The 24,777-nt window shown below is 40.0% G+C and overlaps 1 protein-coding gene across 1 annotated transcript in view; it reads left to right on the forward strand.

The window, feature by feature from the left end:
• Nucleotides 1-24,573, forward strand: part of plxna3 (plexin A3) — a 220,160-nt gene extending 195,587 nt beyond the window's left edge. Inside the window, exons 20-32 of the mRNA XM_067414327.1 lie at nt 1,356-1,590; nt 3,967-4,109; nt 4,633-4,889; nt 5,797-5,863; nt 8,019-8,165; nt 14,995-15,154; nt 15,378-15,481; nt 15,597-15,693; nt 16,181-16,371; nt 17,081-17,250; nt 17,483-17,695; nt 18,663-18,813; nt 20,849-24,573. Coding sequence (XP_067270428.1) covers nt 1,356-1,590; nt 3,967-4,109; nt 4,633-4,889; nt 5,797-5,863; nt 8,019-8,165; nt 14,995-15,154; nt 15,378-15,481; nt 15,597-15,693; nt 16,181-16,371; nt 17,081-17,250; nt 17,483-17,695; nt 18,663-18,813; nt 20,849-20,944 — 2,031 coding nt within the window. The 3' untranslated portion in view covers nt 20,945-24,573. The remainder of the gene's footprint in view (nt 1-1,355; nt 1,591-3,966; nt 4,110-4,632; nt 4,890-5,796; nt 5,864-8,018; nt 8,166-14,994; nt 15,155-15,377; nt 15,482-15,596; nt 15,694-16,180; nt 16,372-17,080; nt 17,251-17,482; nt 17,696-18,662; nt 18,814-20,848) is intronic.
• Nucleotides 24,574-24,777: the final 204 nt, after the last annotated feature.

Here is a 24,777-nt window from a genome sequence, read left to right on the forward strand (position 1 = left end):
TTCGATGAAAGATCAAAAGGATAAACAATGCAGATTTATTTTCACAGCCCCCTTTGCTCATATATATATAAATATAAATGAGTGAATCATGAATCAAATCAATCCACTGCTAACCCAAAGATTCGCACCTCTGAACTACATAGCAACACGTAGCACACAACATCTTGTCCTGACCTACATGGATATGTGCAGATTTTCTTCAGAAAGTTTCATTCGATTTTATTAAATCGCTTAATTTTTTGCCTTTACCATTTCCTAAAAGCAAACTTTTTCAGAGTAATGATGTTCAGAACTGATCAATAGCATCTCAACAGATCAATTCTAATAAAATCCAAGTCTAAGTCTCTTAGCTGTGGCATGAACCGGTGAAACCCTAATCCATACATCTCGATTTGAGGTATGCGTTCACATTACACCCCTTAATTCGGTCCAACCCCCTCCCGTTTTATTGATTAGCATGAGCTCTGTGGAAACAAAGATAAGTTATATCAAAGAGCTGATTATTCAGTTGAGTTCCAGTTTGTGAATACACAGTGTGGAGAAACACCCATAGAAAAGGGGGGGGGGGGGGGGGGGAGAGTGAGAGAGACACAGTGGGATTGAGAGTGCCGGGTAGCCGAGTGCTCAGCTAATGACCTGACACATATCGACAGCACTCCAGGATTCACTTTGTTCCCCTCTATCACCAAGTCTCAATAATTCATGCAGCCACGCAGGGCCCGAGCAGCCGCGGAAAGGTGAAACTCGTTAGGACAGATGGCTGGATGCCGCGTTTAATTGGTCCGCGAATAGTGCGAGGCTGAGCTCCTGGTGCCACGCCTCGCTCGGACCCGAAACCCTAACTAGACCTCCATTACCTGCTGATTTGTGCCTAATTGCCTGCAACACCTGTGCCTAAGTGACGTTTTGAAGTAATTTGATGTGGATTAGTGGTCACTGTGCCTAAAGGAGGTGGAAAACTATTGTTCTCTCACCGCAGGTGATGGAACGCGACGTGAACGTGTCAAACAAGTTCATAATTCTGTGGTAATTCTAATTGCAAGCTGATTTCCTTCGAGAAGAAACAGTATGAGTGCCCTCGGCCAATCAAAAGACCTCGTTATGACCCGCTAAAGCCGACGGGGTTGTTAGATTGAAGGGCCTGCGCTCAACCCATTACCCCATCCATCAGGGCTCGACAATAAGGACTGCCCGGGGCCAGAGCGAAAGACTGGAATCGTCACTAGCCCACTCGGTTTGTGGCAGGGCCAGGAAACATTTTGGTAGGGCCTGACTGGGCCAGTAGAACAAATCCTTAACATTGAGCCCTGACCCATACTTTGACTTCTAATGGTTTCTTTTGTCTGTGCGTGTAGATTCTCGTGGGCGGCTTGGAATATTCTCCCGGAATGCTTCACATCTATTCCGACAGCACTCTCACGCTGCCTGCCATCATCGGGATCGGAGCGGGCGGAGGCGTCCTCCTCATCGCCATCATCGCTGTGCTCATCGCCTACAAGCGCAAGACAAGGGACGCTGACCGCACACTCAAACGCCTGCAGTTGCAGATGGACAATCTGGAGTCCCGTGTTGCGCTGGAGTGCAAGGAAGGTACGATTTTCGGTTACTTCAGCATCTGCGCTGCCTATAGCCCGTGCCAAGCTGCTTCTGACAGGTGTGTGGAGTGTTTTAATTAGCTACTAATGGTTTTAACCCGTAGGATAAATCAAATGAAGCTGTGATGTATTATTTTGTTGCGCGAGGTGTCCCGTGGGCCCCTGGTGTGCAGTTGCATTGAGAACGAGAGCGAGTCGGAGGCGCTCTCACACTGCAGTAGCCTGGATTCTTGCAGAGTTTGACGCAGTCTTTGTGGAAGGATTGAACTGGGTCATGACGTCATAATGTCCTCATCCTTTGATACCGGTTTTATTCACAGCTTTAAAAGAATCTGTAGCTCAGGCAGACACGGTGCGGTGTTATTTATGCATTTGTTAAAAGAATGCCATGAGATACTGAAATATATGAAACTTTTCTTTTTATGCAATTTTTATAGATTTATTTTTCCTTTCTGTTTCGTGTCAGTGGGCATACTTTCCCAGAGAGGTGGCTGAAACTGTTGAAACGCGCATCGATAGAGCCTTTTCTTAAATAAAAAAAAAAAAAAAAAAAAAATATATATATATATATATATATATATATATATATATATATAGTAAATATTGTTTAAATTAGGTGGTAGTTTAAATGTAGCTATGTATTGGGGGTGTAAATATTCTTTGTATATATATATATATATATATATATATATATATATATATATATATATATATATATACATACTTGAATATACAAGGATAAGGCATAACATTATGTCCTAATATTGTGTGTCCCACTTTTGCTGCCAAAAGAGCCCTGGCCCATCGAAGAATTAACTCCACTAGACCCCTGAAGGTTTGATATGGTATCTGGCACCAAGATGTTAGCAGCAGATCCTTCAAGTCCTGTAAGTTGCGAGGTGGGGCCTCCATGGATCGGACTTGTTTCACATCTCACAGATGCTCTATTGGATTGAGATCTGGGGAATTTGGAGGCCAAGTCAACACCTCAAACTTGTGCTTCCTCAAACCATTCCTGAACCATTTTTGCTTTGTGGCAGGGCACATTATCCTGCTGAAAGAGGCCACAGCCACCAGGGAATACCGTTTCCATGAAAGGGTGTACATGGTCTGCAACAATGCTTTGGTAGGTGGTACGTGTCAAAGTAACATCCATATGGATGGCAGGACCCAATGTTTCCCAGCAGAACATTGCCCAAAGCTTCACACTGCCTCTGCCGGCTTGCCTTCTTCCCATAGTTCATCCTGGTGCCATGTGTTCCCCCGGTAAGCGACGCACACGTACCCAGCCATCCACGTGATGTAAAAGAAAACGGGATTCATCAGACCAGGCCACCTTCTTCCATTGCTCCGTGGTCCAGTTCTGATGCTCACGTGCCCACTGTTGGTGCTTTCGGTGGTGGACGGGTTAGCGAGGTCACTCTGACTGGTCTGCAGCTATGCAGCCCCATACGCAACAAACTATGATGCACTGTGTATTCTGGCACCTTTCTATCAAAACCAGCATTAACTTCTTGAACAATTTGAACTACATTAGCTTGTCTGTTTGATCTGACCACACGGGCCAGCCTTCGCTCACCGCGTGCACAATGACCCTGCCGTCTGTTCACCACTGTTCCTTCCTTGGACCGTTTTTGATAGACACTCACCACTGCAGACCAGGAACACCCCACAAGAGCTGCAGGAGATGCTCTGACCTAGTCGTCTAGCCATCATAATTTGGCCTTGTCAAACTCACTCAAATCCTGACTCTTGCCCATTTTTCCCGCTAACACATCAACTTGGAGGACAAAATGTTCACTCACTGCCTAATATATCCCACACACTAACAGGTGCCGTGATGAAGAGATAATCACTGTTATTCAGGCAATGTTATGCCTGATCGGTGTATATTATATAATATGTTTTTGAATTAACACTTATTTGCATAGTACTCACTACTTTGGAAGTAAATGTAAAATGAGAAAAGATAAATTTATTGTGCACTTAATCTCAATTACAGAAAACTTCAGTTTTTTATTTATTTATCAGTAATGAATAGTTTAATCTCCAATGCCTGATTCCATGATGGATGTTAAAAACTGCTGAATTAGACTATTAGAATGGGTCTCTGAACAACATCAACAAAACAACCAGCTACAATGGAAACTTTACAAAGGAAACCCGTTAAATTAGACCATTGTTTAGTTGATTCACACTCTTAAATGTATTTAAATTATTCTGTCATGAAGTTCTTAAATTTTTGCTATTGTACCCAATGCCAGGAATCTCAGAATATTGTCAAATATCCTCTAGTATATCTGTCTGTCAAAGCAATATGAGATAATCCTCAGTCTGATGAATGCATATATCTGTTCTTTACTCTTTTTAGCATTCGCTGAGTTGCAGACAGACATCCAAGAGCTGACGAATGACATGGACGGTGTAAAGATCCCTTTCCTGGAGTATCGCACCTACACTATGAGAGTGATGTTTCCTGGCATTGAAGAACACCCTGTACTAAAAGAGCTGGACGTAAGAGAACTTTTTAAATATCCTTGTTCAATTTCTCTGTCCCCAGGTGTCCTCTGTCACTCGCAAGTGCCAATAAGTAGGTTGCCACTACTCATAGACCATTTTCTTTTAATCCTTCTGCCAAAAAAAGAAAGCAAAAAAACCCTAGATGTGCTTTAAAAAGATCCCCTAAGCTCTGAAGCTACGGTACTGCTGTCTCAGTAGTGAGCTTCAGAGCGAACGCCCCTCTTTCAGCATGCTTTTTAATTAAAACCTCAGGCAGAATGAAATCAGCAGCCCTGCAAGGCCCTAGTGGAATAGCCGTCTAGAGACGTGCCTTACCAAAAAATGTTTTGAAAACAGTCAGCAAAGAACAATTAAATCTCACCGCAGCAGAGCTTTTTTTCAAGTATGCATTCAGGCAACAATTGTTGTTGCCCATGTTTCTCTCATCTCCTTCCTTCCTGCCTGCCTGCCTTTTCCATTTCTGTTTTTGTTCTCCTGCTTTTTCTTTCGTTTAATCAAATGCTCCCTTTCCTCTCAGTCTCCGGCTAATGTGGAGAAGGCCCTGCGCTTGTTCAGTCAACTGCTGCACAACAAGATGTTCCTGCTAACCTTCATCCACACATTGGAGGCTCAAAGATCCTTCTCCATGCGGGATCGCGGCAATGTGGCCTCCCTCCTAATGGCGGCGCTGCAGGGACGGATGGAATATGCCACTGTGGTTCTCAAACAGCTTCTGGCCGACCTGATCGAAAAGAACCTGGAGAACCGTAACCACCCCAAACTGCTGCTTAGACGGTAAGAGGTTCTACCTCAAATTGTGGTGCATGACCTTTCATATGCCTTTCTCCAATTACCTGAGGATTCATCATTACATGTAAAAAAAAAAAAAAAAAAAAAAATAGCAACCACATAGCAACATGGTTAAACCTGTCAGAACACTCTAACATAATAAGGCCCTACTAGTCCCCCAGAAGATCTTAGCAAACACCTAGCAACACCCTAGCAACCACTCGGAACACTTTAGCAACCACATAGCAACATGGTAAAACCTCTCAGAACACTCTAACATAATTAGGCCCTACCATTCCCCCAGAAGATCTTATTAAACACCTAGCAACACCCTAGCAACCACTCAGAACACTTTAGCAACCACATAGCAACATGGTAAAGCCTTTCAGAAAACCGTAACATAATAAGACCCTACCCCAGCAGGTCTTAGCAAACACCTAGCAACCACTCAAAACACTTTAGCAACCACATAGCAACATGGTAAAGCCTTTCAGAAAACCCTAACATAATAAGACCCTACCCCAGCAGGTCTTAGCAAACACCTAGCAACACCCTAGCAACCACTCGGAACACTTTAGAAACCACATAGCAACATGGTAAAGCCTCTCAGAACACCCTAACATAATAAGGCCCTGCCATTCCCCCAGAAGATCTTATTAAACACCTAGCAACACCCTAGCAATCACTCAGAACACTTTAGCAACCACGTAGCAACATGGTAAAGCCTCTCAGAACACCCTAACATAATAAGGCCCTACCAGTCCCCCAGAATTTCTTAGCAAACACCTAGCAACACCCTAGCAACCACTCAGAACACTTTAGCAACCACATAGCAATGGCGTAGCAACCATTCAGAACACCCTAGCCAAACATACAGTATCATTGGTATTCATGGATTGCTGTGTCTTTGCAGAACTGAATCTGTGGCTGAGAAGATGCTCACCAACTGGTTCACATTCCTCCTGCACCGCTTCCTCAAGGTTTGTGACTCGTTTTCTGCCATAAACATTCAATCAATTTAATAATGTGCTATGTGAAGTCCTACATGAAATTGAGCCACAACCTCAAACTTCTCTCTGGCTAACTAGCATCTTGTTTACGAAAAGATTTTGGCCTGCTGACGTTTTTGACAGGCTGACTCATCGCAAAGCCTTCTAATAAATCTCGCAAAATCCTACGCTCCAGATAGCTGCTCAGGAATGCCACGGCTTCCACCCAACCCTGAAATCAGCCCCGTCGAGGTTGTGAGGGCACTCGCTCAATTCCACATCCTGTCAGGTGTTCCAGAGTTCAACAAGATGGCCGCTGTATTAGGCTAAAGCTGATTGAGATGGCTATTAGCACCAAGGGCAGGAACATCAGGCCTTTTGTGCATTCAGGGCTGGAATTGCCCTGTGGAATGTAGCTCTGGCCGGCCTCCCGGTATCTTTACGTCCCATCAGTGCAGATGTTAAAGTGTTTTGGCCACCATACAGGCCTCTCGAAGTAATTACCATGAAATGCCTCCTCGGTACGGCTCTATTGCACTGCCTGGGTGTGTACTTGTAATGCATTTCGTATTGTGAGCCAAAGTGTTCACATCTGTTGTATACTGTGTTCATTTACATTTATCCATTACAAAACATTAAAAATATATATTATAAATTGTAAAATGATTATAAATTATAAAATGTAATACATAATAAAGTATAAAATACAATGAACAAAAAATAGCTCACCATAAAACTATAGTCCAGTTATGCATCATATTCTAGACTTAAATTGACTTAAAATTGACAATAACAACAAAAATATTGACCTCACCCAACTACTTGAACTGGAAAATATTATCTAAGCTAGTTTTATTAGATGATCTATGATATGTTTGACATGAGGGTGTGTAAATAATGATATCATTTTCATTTTTGGGTTAACTAACTCACCAAGGGTAACATAAATAAGACTTTTAGGGTCTTGTGCTGTCAGTTCATGTCATCTGCATTTATGCTGCATGCGTTAAACTGTGTGAATTCTACGTTCAAATGTGTCCATTATCGCGTGAAACCTGGCACGGATCCCGTGACACACATCTGTTGTGTCATGACAGGGTCTAGCGGCCAGACTGTGAAAAGCAGACGGAGCCAGAACACACACAGCCTCTAAAAAGCAATAAAAAGATGAGGATTTGATGTATATATTAAGACTAAATGCGTTTGACATAGAGTTCGGAGGCTGGTTGTTTAGAATTACTTGCTGTTAGGCGTGCAATGGATGCTGGGTAACCCTCTCCGCCTGCGTTAGAAGAGTGTGATTCAGGATGTCATGCTGTAATTAATAATGTCAAGCTGATCTCGCCTAAGAACTAAATAATAGCCTCCCCTCAGTATCGCTGTTTAGTCATCAAATGCTTTTAAGTGGGTAATTGGAGACTTCTCCACACTTCACAAATGCCATCTGAAAAGAACTGTGATCGGCCGTGTCTCTCATTCACACAGCCGTGCTTTCTTTCTCTGCACACTCACCATCATATCTATTTATTTTTTTTGCTTCCTCTTGGTCAGAATGTCTTTTTTGTCTCTCCTTTCTTTGCCTTTTCCTCTCTATTTAAAGGTCCAATTATGCATTTTCTAAGTGTGTGGAAAATTACAGCTCGCTGTAATTTTATTGAATTGATGGTTTGTGGTATTTGGCACAGGAAGTTCTTTAGTGTGTTCTTTAAAGGTAAAAGGTTTTAAAGGAGACGTAATGGAAAACAAGATTTTCTTGCTCTTTTGAAAATTAAAACACTGAAGTACTAAATAGACAAGCTAGAAAGCAGACATTGCAATAAGTATATATAGTCTTAATGTGTGCTTCAGTAAACCCTATGAAATAGTTAATTAGCTTTGTAACGTTTATGGAAGTTGTGTGAGAATCCATTAACCGGAGTGTATTGTTTAGCCAATCGTAACAGATGTCAGTTCATGTACATAAAGTCTTAAATACAGCAGCAAAAACCGCATGTTTAATTTTGTGGGTCAGTGAGAAAATGATCATGTACGGTAAAACTTTGGTGCAAGAAACCTTGACTGATATTATACTGTAAGTGGACCTATGGAGTAAATAAAATGCTATGAAAGTGTTGATTGTGACCTCTCTTTCTCTCTCTCTGTGCAGGAGTGTGCTGGCGAGCCTCTGTTTATGCTCTACTGTGCGATAAAACAGCAGATGGAAAAAGGTCCCATAGATGCCATCACAGGAGAGGCCAGATACTCCCTGAGCGAAGACAAGCTCATCCGACAGCAAATCGACTACAAGCAGCTGGTCAGTGTCCCCATGGTGACACTCTCTCATGTATCCCATAATCCCTCTTCCTGTCTCCCAGCACCCCCAGCCTCATTGAAGAGCAGAAGTGTTTGATTTCAGCACAAAATGTACATTTGAAAAAGGCCTAAATGCTTAAAAATATTTTACCTTTTCAGATGTTCCTAGCTATAAATATCATGTCTAATACACACTTTACCATGTTAGAAAGTCCAAGTTTTATATATATATATATATATATATATATATATATATATGATCAATGCATCTGAATAAAATATAGTGCAATATTTTTAACTTTGATATTCAAAAGACTATATTGTCATGACAATGGCTGATATACTTATATTTCATATTTTAAGATGGTATTCTGTCTGCATTTGCAAGACCAATGCAAGATTTTCTGATGAACTCTTTCCCTGCCAGCATGTATCATAGTTACTATCCGCTGCTCCTGGGCTGCGTCTGAAATCGCCCTCATTCACTATTCCCTACATTTCTCCATTAATAGTCCACTTGAATGAATGAATGAAAAAAAGGAGGGAGTGAGTTCGGACACTGGATGCTTGCTGTTTAAAAATCCTTTGCAACTTAGTAATAATGAAAATATTTATCTTGAACTCTACCACGGAATCTAACATATATAAACCTTAATTGAACAATTAATAATCAATTAAAAATTAATTTATACCCATATATTATGCCATAGCCACACTGGATCAGCGCTTTGGAAAACGTATGGCTGGATTATTCAGCCATTTTCTAATGTGTTGCAGGAATTAAGTCGCCGTACAAATCTTACAGTGCATTATGGGTATTCTCTGACTGTTATGTGTGCATCAGTTGTACACTTGCTATCGCAGTGCATTATGAGCTTGAATGAGTGCAGTTGCACTTCTACAAATGGCTGTCCCCTCAAATAGTGCTGTATTTGAGGGTATATTCGCTTGTTTTTGGATCTGGAGAACGCTGTACTCTTTCAAAAGATCCATAACATCACCCCCTACCCTATAACGGTGAAAATATGGTTTGCTGGAAAATCTTGTCAATGGCAGGGAAAGAGTTAAGATTCACTTCTCAGTTCCAAATCCCAGTGTTCATCAGTGTCCCATTGGCCTTTTAGTCCCTTCTGAGATAAAACCGACTTGAAAGCTCAAATGCCAATCCAACAGATGATATCAGGCCAGACAGGCTAAGTTATAAAATTACTTAGAGGGCTGGGTTTGTCAGAGGTGCGCTAACAGGGACAGAGGTTGAGAAAAAACAAAGAATGAGCTGATATGTGTGTTGCTTTCATCTGACCTGTTCAGAGCCTGTAATGACTGGAACAAATCTGAGAATTTATCATGGCACTCATAAAACAAACCCAAAGCTCTTCATTTATCCCAACAGACAGCCAGGAAATACAGCACCTGATTTAAACTCTCAATCTCACATACACAAACATGACTGCACAAAAAGAGCATATTTACTGTCTGTCGGTGCTGACAGAGTTCTGTGCATTGATTTTAAATGTAACAATACAAGCCAACCAATGAACAGGCTTTAATCTATAGCTCCTCAGTGGTAGTTAAAGCTATAGGACAGCTCATCAATTCCACAGTATTCAGAATAGATCAGCTTAAGGGAATCGATATGCGGCACAGTTATTCAGCTGTCTTAGCTGTCAACCCTAAAGAGAGGCCCCTAGGGGCCGTCAGAAAAGGTCAGGCTCACCTTTGACACAGCGTATGTTCATTAGGAAGGTAAATATTTGCTCGTTTCAACCCTTCGCTAAAAAATTTGACAAATTTTGAATTATAAATCAGAATGTTCTAGGTCGGAATACTCCAATTCTCTGATTGGTCAATTCAGCTTTGCATATTAGCTCTTTAATCGTGCATGATCACTTCCAAGAACATTTTTTTGCCATCATCGGTCTCTAGCACACATTAGAGACTAAATTCACTTGTAGCTATTAAACCTTTTATTTTGTTAGTTATTTTATTTGATTCTATAATTTTTTTTTAGACTTAATTATATATAATATTAATTGTTACTATAATCATCATCATTTATTTATATATATATATATATATATATATATATATATATATATATATATATATATATATATATATATATATATATATATATATATATAATGATGGGATATATAAATGATTTCTGTTGAGACATGCCTTGTTATCACTGTGCAGGCTGGTGGTGGTGGTGTAATTGTTTAAATGCCATGGTCTACCTGAGCATTGTTTCTGACCATGTCCATCCCTTTACGACCCCCATGTACCCATTCTCTGGTGGCTACTTCCAGCAGGATAATGCACCATGTCACAAAGCTCGAATCATTTCAAATTGGTTTCTTGAACATGACTATAAGTTCACTGTACTAAAATGGCCCCCACAGTCACCAGATCTCAGCCCAATAGAGCATCTTTGGGATGTGGTGGAACGGGAGCTTCGTGCCCTGGATGTGCATCCCAAAAATCTCCATCAATTGCAAGATGCTATCCTATCAATATGGGCCAACATTTCTAAAGAATGCTTTCAGCACCTTGTTGAATCAATGGCACGTAGAATTAAGGCAGTTCTGAAGGAGAAAGGGGGTCAGACATAGTATTAGTATGGTGTTCTATATATATATATATATATATATATATATATATATATATATATATATATATATATATATATATATGTAATGATTTAGTCTAAAAATATTATGTAATTATTAGACGTGGTTTTATATTTAGGTATGGTACAGAATTTTAATATTGATGCTATCATAGTAATGATAACTAATTTTATTAAATTCTATAATTCATTTATTCAATTTTCATTGCCAGATCAAGGCATAAGTCAATAATTGTTTATATCATTATGTCATTGGTAGTTGATGTATATTTAAAAATGCATACGATATTACATTACTCCAGAATGTTTCAATGGCATTTGAGGTCTCGAGTAGATTTGATCTCAAATGGGACTAAAGGGCCAATGGGAAACTGATGAACACTGGGATTTGGAATTGAAAACCGTATCTTAATCAAAACCGGTCCCATTAATAACAAAAAACATTATGGATCTTGCATTGATCTTGCAAATAGGGACAGAATACCATCAATCAGAATAACACCAATATGAAATATAAGCATGACAGCCATTGTCATGACAATATAGCCTTTGAATAAAAAATGAAACTCAAAATGCTGGAATATTGGACTATGGTATTTCATTTACATTGATGCATAACATAAATTGGTGTGAAAAGACTAAGTATTAGCAATACAAAATTAAGTATTAATATTAATAGATATAATTTCTAGCTGTAAGTATCTGAAGAGGTAAAACAAGTGTTTTGGTACAGTATTTAGTCTTCCATTAACCATTAAATGGCTCAGTTGGGTGATGAAATGTGCCTGTGGATGTGTGAACACGTGCTACCTTTACACTCTCATCTTCACACACACACACACAGCCAGAAACGAGAACTGATCATCACGTTAAGCTTTCGTAAAACCCTCCTTTCCTCCAAGCTCTGATTTTCAACCCAATCCGGTTCCTAAACCAGCATCGGCTGTCCTAAATATAGCCCGGCTCCGTCTCTGGGAGAATTCCGTAATTTACTGTGTAATTGGGTTTTAATCACAAACTCCTCGTGTGTGAGCCGCGGCTGGAGGGGAGGAATTGCCGTGAGCTAATGATCAGCGAGTAGCCACGATTACGGATGCACGGTCGCGCACCGGTGCCAGCTGCATTGTTTTAATCACACGATTAAATGCGGCACATGCGCACAAAAGGTCTTCTCATTAATTTATATGGACTGTTGTCACGGTGTGAATGGAGATATATCAAAGCATCGGCTTCATAATAAACGCTCGGCTCTTTAATGTAACTCGCCTGCCTATTTATGAAGCTGTTATTTGTATGTGTTACTCACTTGGTAAGTGCTGAGGGCTGTTTTTTTATGAATCTCATTTCGCTTATGCTACTGGCTGCATGAATGAGCTGATGCACATATTCTACAGCTCGTCTCTTTTTTTAAACCAATGCTATATAGCTGCATAAGAGTTTTATAGCTTTATTAAAGGAATAGTTCACCCAAAAATGTATTTTGTCATCATTTATTCACCCTCATGTTGTTCCAAACCTGTATGAGTTTCTTTCTTCTGTTGAACCCAAAAGAAGATATTTTGAAGAATGTTGGCAACTGTGGATATCAATGGATGCCATCTACTGTTTGGTTACCAAACATTCTTCAAAATGTCTTCTTTTGTGTATAACAGAAGAAATAAACTCATACAGGTTTGAAACACTTGAGGTAAGTAATGACTAAATTTTCATTTTTGAGTGAACTATCCCTTTAAGGTTTTATCATAGCAATGGTACAAAAATGTAGATTCATACACTAAAAGATTAATTCAGACACTAAAGGAGTAACAAAAGTACCATGGTGTTACCATGTGTTTATTAGGTTATGGTACCATGATTATTCCATGGTTTGCATTTTTTTATGATTCATTTTATTAGTGTTTAGAAAGAAGCTAGAAACAGTAATGGTCAAGTTCTATAAATTTAAACTTCATTCACTTACAGGACCTTCTCAAAAAAATAGCATATTGTGATAAAAGTTCATTATTTTCCATAATGTAATGATACAAATTAAACTTTCATATATTTTAGATTAATTGCACACCAAGTAAAATATTTCAGGTCTTTTATTGTTTTAATACTGATGATTTTGGCATACAGCTCATGAAAACCCCAAAACATGAAAATCTCAAAAAATTTGCATATTTCATCCGACCAATAAAAGAAAAGTGTTTTTAATACAAAAAAGTCAACCTTCAAATAATTATGTTCAGTTATGCACTCAATACTTGGTCGGGAATCCTTTTGAAGAAAAGACTACTTCAATGCGGCGTGGCATGGAGGCGATCAGCCTGTGGCACTGCTGAGGTGTTATGGAGGCCCAGGATGCTTCGATAGCGGCCTTAAGCTCATCCAGAGTGTTGGGTCTTGCGTCTCTCAACTTTCTCTTCACAATATCCCACAGATTCTCTATGGGGTTCAGGTCAGGAGAGTTGGCAGGCCAATTGAGCACAGTAATACCATGGTCAGTAAACCATTGACCAGTGGTTTTGGCACTGTGAGCAGGTGTCAGGTCGTGCTGAAAAACGAAATCTCCATCTCCATAAAGCTTTTCAGCAGATGGAAGCATGAAGTGCTCCAAAATCTCCTGATAGCTATCTGCACTGACCCCGCCCTTGATAAAACACAGTGGACCAACACCAGCAGCTGACATGGCACCCCAGACCATCACTGACTGTGGGTACTTGACACTGGACTTCAGGCATTTTGGCATTTCCTTCTCCCCAGTCTTCCTCCAGACTCTGGCACCTTGATTTCCGAATGACATGCAAAATTTGCTTTCATCCGAAAAAAGTACTTTGGACCACTGAGCAACAGTCCAGTGCTGCTTCTCTGTAGCCGAAAAGTGTCTTGATCTGGGGAATGCGTCACCTGTAGCCCATTTCCTGCACACGCCTGTGCACGGTGGCTCTGGATGTTTCTACTCCAGACTCAGTCCACTGCTTCCGCAGGTCCCCCAAGGTCTGGAATCGGTCCTTCTCCACAATCTTCCTCAGGGTCCGGTCACCTCTTCTCGTTGTGCAGCGTTTTTTGCCACACTTTTTCCTTCCCACAGACTTCCCACTGAGGTGCCTTGATACAGCACTCTGGGAACAGCCTATTCATTCAGAAATGTCTTTCTGTGTCTTACCCTCTCGCTTGAGGGTGTCAATGATGGCCTTCTGGACAGCAGTCAGGTCGGCAGTCTTACCCATGATTGCGGTTTTGAGTAATGAACCAGGCTGGGAGTTTTTAAAAGCCTCAGGAATCTTTTGCAGGTGTTTAGAGTTAATTAGTTGATTCAGATGATTAGGTTAATCGCTCATTAGATAAAAACTAAACAAACTTTTCATGATATGCAAATTTTTTGAGATTTTTGGGTTTTTTTTGGGTTTTTTGGTAATTTTGGGTTTTCATCAGCTGTATGCCAAAATCATCAGTATTAAAAAAATTAAAAGACCTGAAATATTTCAGTTGGTGTGCAATGAATCTAAAATATATTAAAGTTAAATTCTTATCATTACATTATGGAAAATAATGAACTTTTATCCCAATATGCTAATTTTTTGAGAAGGACCTGTATTTACAAAGCTTTTGTTGAGTACATTGTTGCACAGTGTTTACACTTTTCATGGAAATCAACCTTTGAATGCTTTCTCTGCATGCATATTAAACTGGGATTGGAGAAAATATTTTATCATCAAAAAGATTACACACTTCAGCTTGAAGTATCTTTTACCTTCGGTCGAGCCATATGAATCCTTGTTTGTGGCCTGATCAATCACTTCTTGCCGTTTGTTTTTATCGATCCGTGACCGTTTTATCAAAACCTGCGCGTTTCACATATTCTGAATGCCGCTTTGCAGGCGGATAAATATTTCACCATTGACATAACAGTTAAAGTTGAGATGGCTATTATGATAAATCAGGCCGAAGCATGAAACGGGATCCCGATCAATCTTTGATACGCTGGCAGAGCTGGGCCAAATCGAGCTCCGGTCTCCCATTGTGTATAATAAAATGTGCCTTGACCTTTCTGCACCCTCATAAGTCCGTGTGTATGTTCGAGTGTGTGGTCTGCATATTAGATTTTAATGGAGACATGTTTTTGTGCCTTTGCTGGTCATCTTGTCAATCAATATTGTCGTGTTTTCCTTTGTTGCTAAATATATTATGTGTTATCTGTGTGTTGTTCTCTCAGACGCTCATGTGTATTCCTCCGGAGGGAGAGGCCGGTACAGAGATCCCTGTTAAAGTGTTGAACTGTGACACGATCACTCAGGTGAAGGACAAGCTGCTAGATGCTGTGTATAAAGGCATCCCGTACTCACAGCGCCCGCAGGCTGACGACATGGACCTGGGTATGTATATCTATCTATCTATTTATCAGTCTGTCTGTCTGTCTGTCTGTCTGTCTGTCTGTCTGTCTGTCTGTCTGTCTGTCTGTCTATCTATCTATCTATCTATCTATCTATCTATCTATCTATCTGTCTGTCTGTCTGTCTGTCTGTCTGTCTGTCTGTCTGTCTGTCTGTCTCTCTATCATCTTCATCCCAGACTAATGCATTCATTGTCCTTCTACAGAATGGCGGCAGGGTCGACTGACCAGAATCATCCTCCAGGATGAAGACGTCACAACAAAGATCGAGAGCGACTGGAAGAGATTGAACACACTGGCGCACTACCAGGTTGAACAACATTTCCTGGCAGCTGCTCCGTTATGTTTTGCAAATTTACTAAAGCTTGTCACGTGCTGTACAAAAAGGGAGATGTTTTTTTTATAGTTCTCCTTTTCCATCTTAGGTGACAGATGGGTCTTTGGTGGCGTTGGTTCAGAAGCAAGTATCCGCTTACAACATCGCCAACTCCTTCACGTTCACTCGCTCTCTCAGTCGATACGGTAAGCCACAGTCTCTCGGATCGCTTTACACCACACGATCCTCGGCTTTAGCCATGTTTGTTTAATATATCACGGATTCTTTCAGCATTTTGTGTACTGCCACATGCAGCATGTTTGTGGGAATTCAAGATCTTTTCACCAACCATTCTTGGCTGAAGAGCTCCTCAGTGAAATAACCCATAACCCAGTGAGCTGCCTAGCTAAACAGTGGTTTTGGACCTCATACTATAGACATGCTCTCAATGTGGAGGCTGTCTGAAATCAGTCTCATACTTTAGGAGGATCCATTTCAGTCATAATGATGTTTATGTAGACATCTCCCTTCTAGACTGTAAACGTTGATTCGGCTCACTAGGTTTTGAGACACAGCCATTAAAAAGAAGAATATTATGATTCAGAAGCAAACAGATTTAAATGTGTATGCTAAAATATGTAAAAGAAATGCATTAAGTAGTGCTAATTTGGATTGAATGGCATTCTGGTGTAGAGAGCCTCCTGAGGACGTCCAGCAGTCCAGACAGCCTGCGGTCCAGAGCTCCCATGATCACCCCTGACCAGGAGACGGGCACCAAACTCTGGCATCTGGTGAAGAACCATGAGCACGCAGACCAGCGGGAGGGAGACCGCGGGAGCAAGATGGTGTCTGAGATTTACCTCACACGCTTACTGGCTACCAAGGTACATGAACACCCTCCTGTATAATCAGGAAACTGAGATATTTATTCAAGCAATAAACCATTAAGGCTGTGAGTTACAGTGTTTTACCATTGTTAAAGGGTTATATCAGCCAAAAATGAAGCTTCTGTCATTATTTACTCATCCTGTATCAATGTACATTGCTCAGAAGTTTGGGCTTTGTAAGATTTTTTTACAATTTATTATGCAAGGATATACAAAATATACTATTTTAAATAAATGCCGTTCTATTTAACCTTTAACCTTCATCAAATAATGAATAAAGAACAACTATATAAAGGCAGTCTTGGTTAGTAGAAGAGACTTTTAGTATCTTACCAACCACAAACCAACAAAATGTAGGCTAACTTAAATGTGATCAGTTCAAACACGAAGACACATGCTGCGTCCCAATTCACCTACATGTAATATGCCATAAAAGTTTGTACTGTTTTTGTGAAGAAAAAGTTTTAAAAAAATGGAGTTCTTTGCTTAAGAGTAGTTAAGCTTTGGGATATCACTGAATAAAAATATTTTCGTCAGGTTAGATACTGATAATTTTATCTAAACCTCTCTACAACCGTCAGACTCACACATCCGTCATGTTTGTAGTTTCTTAACACCTGACACAGGTTTGTAGTTCTAATCGAATTATATGTCAGCAGAGATTTTATTGAAACATGTTTTAAACTCTCGTGTGTCATGTTTTTAGGGCACGCTGCAGAAGTTTGTGGACGATCTGTTTGAGACTGTATTTAGTACGGCCCATCGCGGCAGCGCTCTCCCACTGGCCATCAAATACATGTTCGATTTCTTGGACGAGCAGGCGGACAAGAGGCAGATCACCGACCCGGACGTACGGCACACCTGGAAGAGCAACTGGTGAGATCCTGAGCACTTCCTCTCTTTGACCTCCATCTGTTTTGATTGTTTTGAAGCCCTGCTGGGTTGCCGGTTCAATTGTTTCATGAATGCAGTAAGCTCTCGAAGCAATTGAAAAATAATGTATTTTAGTGTGGGATTCAAGACAGACCACAATACCTAAAAAGCTTTTTGGATGTAATCAGATTTTATTCTATCTCTCTCTCTCTCTGTCTCTTTCTTTCTATCCCAGCCTTCCTCTGCGGTTTTGGGTCAATGTGATAAAAAACCCTCAGTTCGTCTTTGACATCCACAAGAACAGTATTACAGACGCCTGTCTGTCAGTGGTGGCTCAGACCTTCATGGACTCCTGCTCGACATCTGAGCATCGCCTGGGCAAAGACTCTCCCTCAAACAAGCTCCTCTACGCTAAAGACATTCCCAACTACAAGAGCTGGGTGGAGAGGTACAGACACCTCACACTCGGGGCCCTATTTTAACGATCAGAGCGCAATGTCTAATGCACACTGCACAAGTGTACTTTAGGGACGTCCGAATTCAACTTTTGCTAACTGTCAACTGTTTGCACGTCTGGCACATGGTGTAAAAGGGTTGTCTCTATTCTCTTAATGAGTCATGAGTGTGTTTTGGGCATAACATGCAATAAGCCAATCAGTCTCATCTCCCATTCCCTTTAAAAGCCAGTCGCACTCACCATGACGGATTCACTATTTACACTGATATATTTGAGCGGAAAGACTGAACGCTTCCCCAGAGATGAGATGCTTTTATTTTTAATATTTCAAAATGTTTGTGTGCTGCTGCGCATCCCTGTGTGTGTAATAAACAGAGTGTGCGCGCGTTGTGCACCCACTTATTGATGCATATTACTTACGTGCCCTTTGAATAAAAAAAAAAAATTGGGCCATTGACCTTAGACCAGGTTTTTGTTGGTCAATGATGCAGTTGTTTTCAGTTCCTCAAAATAGCAACGCACCAACAATGCGCCTGAACACACCTTGTTTTCAGACCACCCATGTGCCCATTTGTATTTTTTTTTATGGATTTGCTATTTAAACAACATGCCGCAGGATGTGAAAATGATAACTGCATCAGGCTGAAACTAGCAAAAAACACTTGCATCACAGCTGACCCCCGCATTGCACCGGGTGTATGAAAGGGCCCTTGGTGGTCCTTAGTAATGATAGATCTAGAAAGGTTGTTCAAAACCTGCAATACTTACATTCCACTTTTAATGCATTTGTTCATAAGCAATAGTAGCTAATACTGTACTTCCCTTAATAGGCAACTAATTACTCTAGGCAGCCTAAACTGAAAATAATAATTATAATTATTAATAATTAACTGCAAGCGGTTAATTTACTAGTCAAAGCAGATCATTTTTAACCAGGGTATTTATGTGTGTTTTCTAGATATTACAGAGACATCAGCAAGATGCCAAGTATCAGCGATCAGGACATGGACGCCTATCTGGTAGAGCAGTCTCGTCTCCATGGCAACGAGTTCAACACGCTGAGCGCGCTCAGTGAACTGTACTTCTACATCAACAAGTACAAGGAGGAGGTGAGACCTGGGACTCTATTTCACACACTGTCTTAAGCGTTATGCGTTAATGCAGAATAGTAGCATACTAGCATTCAAGAGTCAAGTGTTTGGAGGGGTTTTAACATATAAAGTGGTTGGCTGAGATGGGTTTTTCAGTGTTATCTCTGCTAAACTAAGTTTTAAAATGAAATCGACATGTAAAGGCCAAGAATGATAACCCATATTCGGAATTTGTCCTCTGCATTTAACCCATCCAAGTTAGAGTAGTGAGTAGTGAACGCAAACACCCAGAGCAGTGGGCTGCCATTTTGCTGTGGCTAGTGGTGGTTACATGCTTTGCTCAAGGGCACCTCAGTAGCAAGTAGTGAGTGGTAAACACACACACACACACACACACACACACACACACACACTGCAAAGCACAACCTTCGGATTACCAGTCTGACTCCCTAACCATTAGGCACACATAAGTGCATTTGTAAAATGGCGCACAATATAAATATTTAATAATGGAGAGAGTGAAAAAATATATACAATAATTTTACAAATACACTTGTATATTTTTACAAAAAAAACAAATTGTGTGTGTGTGTGTGTATATATATGTATGTGTGTGTATATATAAATATATATATATATATATATATATATATATATATATATATATATATATATATATATATATATACATACGGTATATATATATATACATATATACATATATATATATATACATATATATATATATATATATATATATATATATATATATATATATATATATATATATATATATATATTACACACACACACAGTTAGTCCATGGTTCAATACATACCTCGGTTTGTAACCACGCTTTTCAGTTCAGTTTTTTGCTATCTCTATTCTTAGGCGACAGGAACAGAAAAAGGTTAAGGATATTATTTTTATTGTAATAATCTTTCTTTATTTTACTTCAAAGACTTGAAAAACAAAACCTTACTTAAACTTAAAAATGTACTTTAAAAAACCTTGTACACATTCCTAGTGTATTCTATAATATAAAATAAATATATATATAAAGATTTACAGTGGTAGCTCGGAGATATATGAATTTGAATGAATAAATGTAGGCTAAAATTAAAACTACATAGTCTTCAATATACAATATACATTGATTAAAAGCTACTGTATTCAAGTTTTTTTTTTTATTCTAGAGCAGTGAGTGATTTTCTCTTTGTCTTTTGTTGTTTTATTAACATAATTTAAAGGTGAACTGTCCCTTTAAGGACAAGTGTTCACTAGGCTGCGCTGCTGTCAATTTAAGACCTGCTCGCATCTCATATACAGACACATGCAATTTTACTTTCACTTTAGACATAACCAACTGTCTTTATATATGTTATCCTTGTGTATTTGACAGTATTAGCGCAGTAAGACTACTTAGTCCAGTAATCACGTGTTTGACAGGCTTTAAGTGTGCGTAAAACAGTGCATAAACACGCAAATTAAATGTTTAACCGGCAAGGCTAAACCGGAAAAAAACGCAATTCACAAGCGCATATTGAACCGTGAATGCCGTACTGAACGGTTCAATATTATATTGAGAATTGTGGCATCCCGTGTGCGTGCGTGCGTGCGTGCGTGTGTGAGAATAATTAAAAAAGTATAAATCTTAAATTAGTGCAAAAGCTTTTTATTTAATTTTTTATTTGGTTTTGTAAAGAAATTCATATCATTCATTTGTAAGCACTTTTATTTGTCTAGAGAACACATTTTAGGGATTTATGCAGAAGCCTTTAAATCAAAAAGAGACATAAATCCTGGCAGCGGTCACAACGGCAGTTTGAAGATGCCTGTGAGATTTGAATTGAAATGCAAATGTTGTTTCTGTATTAGTTTGATCTTGATGAATGTGCGGTGCCGTATCTGATGAGGTAATTTATCATTGTCATTATGAGCTCCAGTGACCGTCCACAAACTCTCACGCTCAAAACCATGTTGAATATTGAATTATTACATGGGTTCGGCCTTCAATTAATGACCTGTCCCTCTCTTTCCTGCTCTCTCGCAGATTTTGACATCGCTGGACAGAGACGGTTATTGTCGCAAACACAAGCTACGACACAAACTGGAACAAGCCATTAACCTGATGTCTGGCAGCAGCTGAGGGCGGCGACGGATCAGACGGGACGGGAGGGGAAGCGTTCAGGGGGTTTGGGGGAGGGTTGAGAATTTATGGAGTCCGGCGGACCGACCCGTATTAGATCGTGCACGGCTTGTGCTAGCAGAAAGTGAGGCTAAAACACTGGACAATCAACTCTAAAGGAACCACAGCACAGCATACGAAGCCCAATATTTTCCTGGACCAGAACCTTTACGCCCAAACACCCGCACTCCCTAATGCCCGGACCGAACGCCGCTCATATCGGCCTGCCTAACGAACTATTCGACACGGACTACTGTGGATCAGATACATTCCAATAAGGAAAGGTGCACGTGCTGTTGCCTTGGAAGCTAAATTGCCAAGATAGTGCCATTGAAGAAAATATCCGACTTTCTGGGAGAGAAACTAAGCAACGTGTTTTAGTAGGGTAATCAGAAAACAATTCTTCATATCGACCTCCGAGAGAAGCCTCGAGAGCAATCGTGTGCAGGGGTGATGAGCTCCATTAACAGAAATGAAGATATTTATATCAGAATGAATCAATAATGGAGACCAAATATTTGGGGAGAACTGCATTATTATGAGTAGTGTTGAGGCTGGGCAGAATGGGAGGAACCTTCTCCTCCTCGTCTCGAAAATGCCATAGACCTATAAAAGCGCCTTTTCTCTCGTTTTCGTTCTTTTTTGTGATTATGGGGCCAAATGGACCTCTCTTTGTCAAGAGGTATGGATCAGCATCTTTTGAAGCTTGCCTTTTCGTTGCATCCGGATATGACTCCCCGAACCCTTGCCGAAATGTACTCCGGGATGGGCATTCATCCTTCGGGAGACGTTTTTGCTCCCTTTGCTTTTTTTGTACACCGCTGTGTTACTGTGAGGTTTGGAGTGTTTACTCTGATTCTGTGGTTCTTCACCAAGACTGCGTTGGCGAGGGCCGAGATTTGTCCCTTGATGACAGGCATCTTTAATGTAGTAGATCCATCTAGAGCAATAACTCTCAGATTTACCTGCAAGCCATGAGTTTAAGTTCCCTGTGTGTCCAGATTCACTGTCCCGACTCTAAATCTTCAATGTTAGCGGTTGGCGAGTCGCGCGACTCATCGCTCCTTTTCATTTCCCTGTTGTTGTCCTGTCCAAACGGCAGCCAAAATGTGTTCACAATGCCAAGCACAACGGAAGGGACGACTGTTCTATTCTGTTTAATCGCCGTTTCAGCAGGCCAATGCAATTTTTGACAGTAGAAGTCCGCAGCTAGACAAATCTCGTCCGCACCGCTCTTCGGTCGTCCCCCGTAAAAACCTTATCCTGCTTGATCGATTATAAAGATTGTCAATTCTGTCTGTATACACAAACAACAAGGCCTTAAGTCATTTCCGCTTCTCTTTCGTCATCTCCGTGGCAGCGGCGGCGGCGCCCTCTGCTGCCACGGAGGTGAACTTCAACCCGTTATATTCCAGGTACTCAAATTGTGACACGTACGTGAATTTAAAAAGTATTCTCAGCTGTTTTCTATTCCTTGCTATATGTGGTTCTGAGTTCTGCCCTGTCTAGTAGCGTACCGATTGTGTTTTTGTGTTGAGGAAAATCACCAACCGAGAATGTACAGCATGAATAACTGGGCATATCTTGCAAAAAAAATAAAATAATAATAATGATCTTTGCCTCATTATACATGTTCCAGTTTTAAACACAAAATACCTTCAGTTGATCACAACCAGGACTACAGGGAGAACTATTTGCTTTCAACATCATCTTAAAAATGTAAAAAACCTACTTTACCAAGGTCAGTTCGAGCAAACAAACACACACACACCATAATGTGGGATCATTAAAACAGTAGGGAAATCCATCGGGGCCTTATTAGTTAAGTTGAGTTTGAATGTAGATATTCAATAACCATCAAAGTGATCACGTTCCTTTCAGTACATCATGCGTTGATTGATTTTGCCCTCTTTACCTTGAAGTGTATCATCGGATTTGCTGATAACTACAAGTCGTGATTGCCGACTTGGGCATTTCAACGAACAAAAATGTATCTGGATATTTTAAACTTAAAGATTGACTGAATGTAATTAAACCTGCCTTCAAATTCAACGCAACGAGAATCTCAGTTCGTTTAGATATGGCATCATCAAAAGCCACATTTTTGTTGTTGGAGTTGCGAGGGCAGGATGTTTTGAACTAAATGTGGGGCTCATTAACATATGAAAAAGTTGCAGGATGATAATTAAGCAGAATCTTTTTGAACATTCGTTTGTTTTTCTGTCGGGGGGGAATGGGGTCAGCTCATGAATCTGGTTCAGTTATGGCATTTTGCAACACGATACATCAGGAAATACTGCCTGTTTGCCAAAGCTGCGTCGTCAGCAGTGCAGGTGCGAAACCAATATCCAACGTCTGGACGAACCACTTTGAGAAATGAAATGCAATCATAAATCTATGTTTAAGAAAAAAGGCTGAAAAAACAAACCTCAGTGGGTGACTTTTTTTTTTTTTTTTTGATTTAGCACCTCTTGGTTGAAACCACGCCGTCAGGTTTACATCTGATTTTTCTATACTGTGAGTAAAGCCAAACGTACTGTGGAGGAAAGTGGACTTAGCTGGGTCGCGTACATACTGCCTGTAAAATAACTCTGACTATCGTTAAGTGCAACTGCCCACCGGGGTGTTTTTAGCGGGACTGGTGAAGACAGTGCTAACACTAACGACGCCTCGGCCGATAGCCATATATCAGAAATCGCCCGTTTCGTTTCGTACAGCAGAACTCAGAGCCAAATGAGGCGCTTTGCGGTTTGTTTTCGTGGTGTGGTGAAACGGCATACTCTTAAAAGCACCTGTAACTTGTGAGGAACGGAGTGGAGTGAGTGGAAAAATAACTGTGGTGTTTTTTCAGTAGATACAGTAGAAGAAAATGTCTGTTTTAGATCCATAACTACATTTCAGTCAATGTTCTAGTTATAAAAGAAGAAGAAAAAAAAAACATTGTCTCAGATAAATTAATTCTAATTTATTTGTCAGTTTGTCTCTTTATCCCAAATGTTTTAATCAATTTTATTGTAACAGACTTGTTTACAGTTTCAGAAATATATGGAGTTTATTAACGTGTCTGGAGAGCTTTGTGACTGACTGGTTGATTGGATGACTGGTTAATGGGCAACTGCTATGCCTAGTCCTTAATTCTATATAAATATATAAATATATTTTGTATAATTATTGGACTGAAATGTTTTTTGTTTGTTTTGTTTTTTTTGTTTTTTATTAAATTATTGTTTTAATTCTGTTTTAAATGCGTTAAGTGGTTTGAGGGAGTCGTGAGAATGAGTCTAAAACGCTGGCTGCAATGAAGTGTTTTGTATATATTTGCACCTTTTTTTTACTCTGTGCGAGGTTTTTGAAAGATAGGATTCTAACTTAATGTTCAAAGGACAAGCATGGTGTTTTTTGTTTTTTTTTTGTTTTTGTTTTATTTTATTTTTTGCTAATTAAAAGATATGTGGATGATGCTGTATATTTCTTGAATGTTTTTTTTTTCTCTTTTTCAATTGGTTTTGTATATATAATCATCTGCAAGGACTATTTTGTCTCAAGAGCTTGATGTTTTCATTCAAATAAAGACAAGTGTCTCAGTGAAACCTACGCGATCACTCTGGACTCAGGCAACCTTACGCTCTTTCTGAATGTGTACGGTGCCAGAACGCTGAAGCAAATATGACTTATTCTTTTGTGCGTTTTAATTTTCTTAGGAAACATTTTGTAATTAGAAAGGCAGTTATGTTAGACGGCACCCGATTGAGTTTTGTGATTACCTGCAGACATGTATATCAGGCCAGAGGAAG

Source organism: Pseudorasbora parva, chromosome 13, assembly GCF_024679245.1.
Source record: "Pseudorasbora parva isolate DD20220531a chromosome 13, ASM2467924v1, whole genome shotgun sequence".
Taxonomy (NCBI): Eukaryota; Metazoa; Chordata; class Actinopteri; order Cypriniformes; family Gobionidae; genus Pseudorasbora; species Pseudorasbora parva.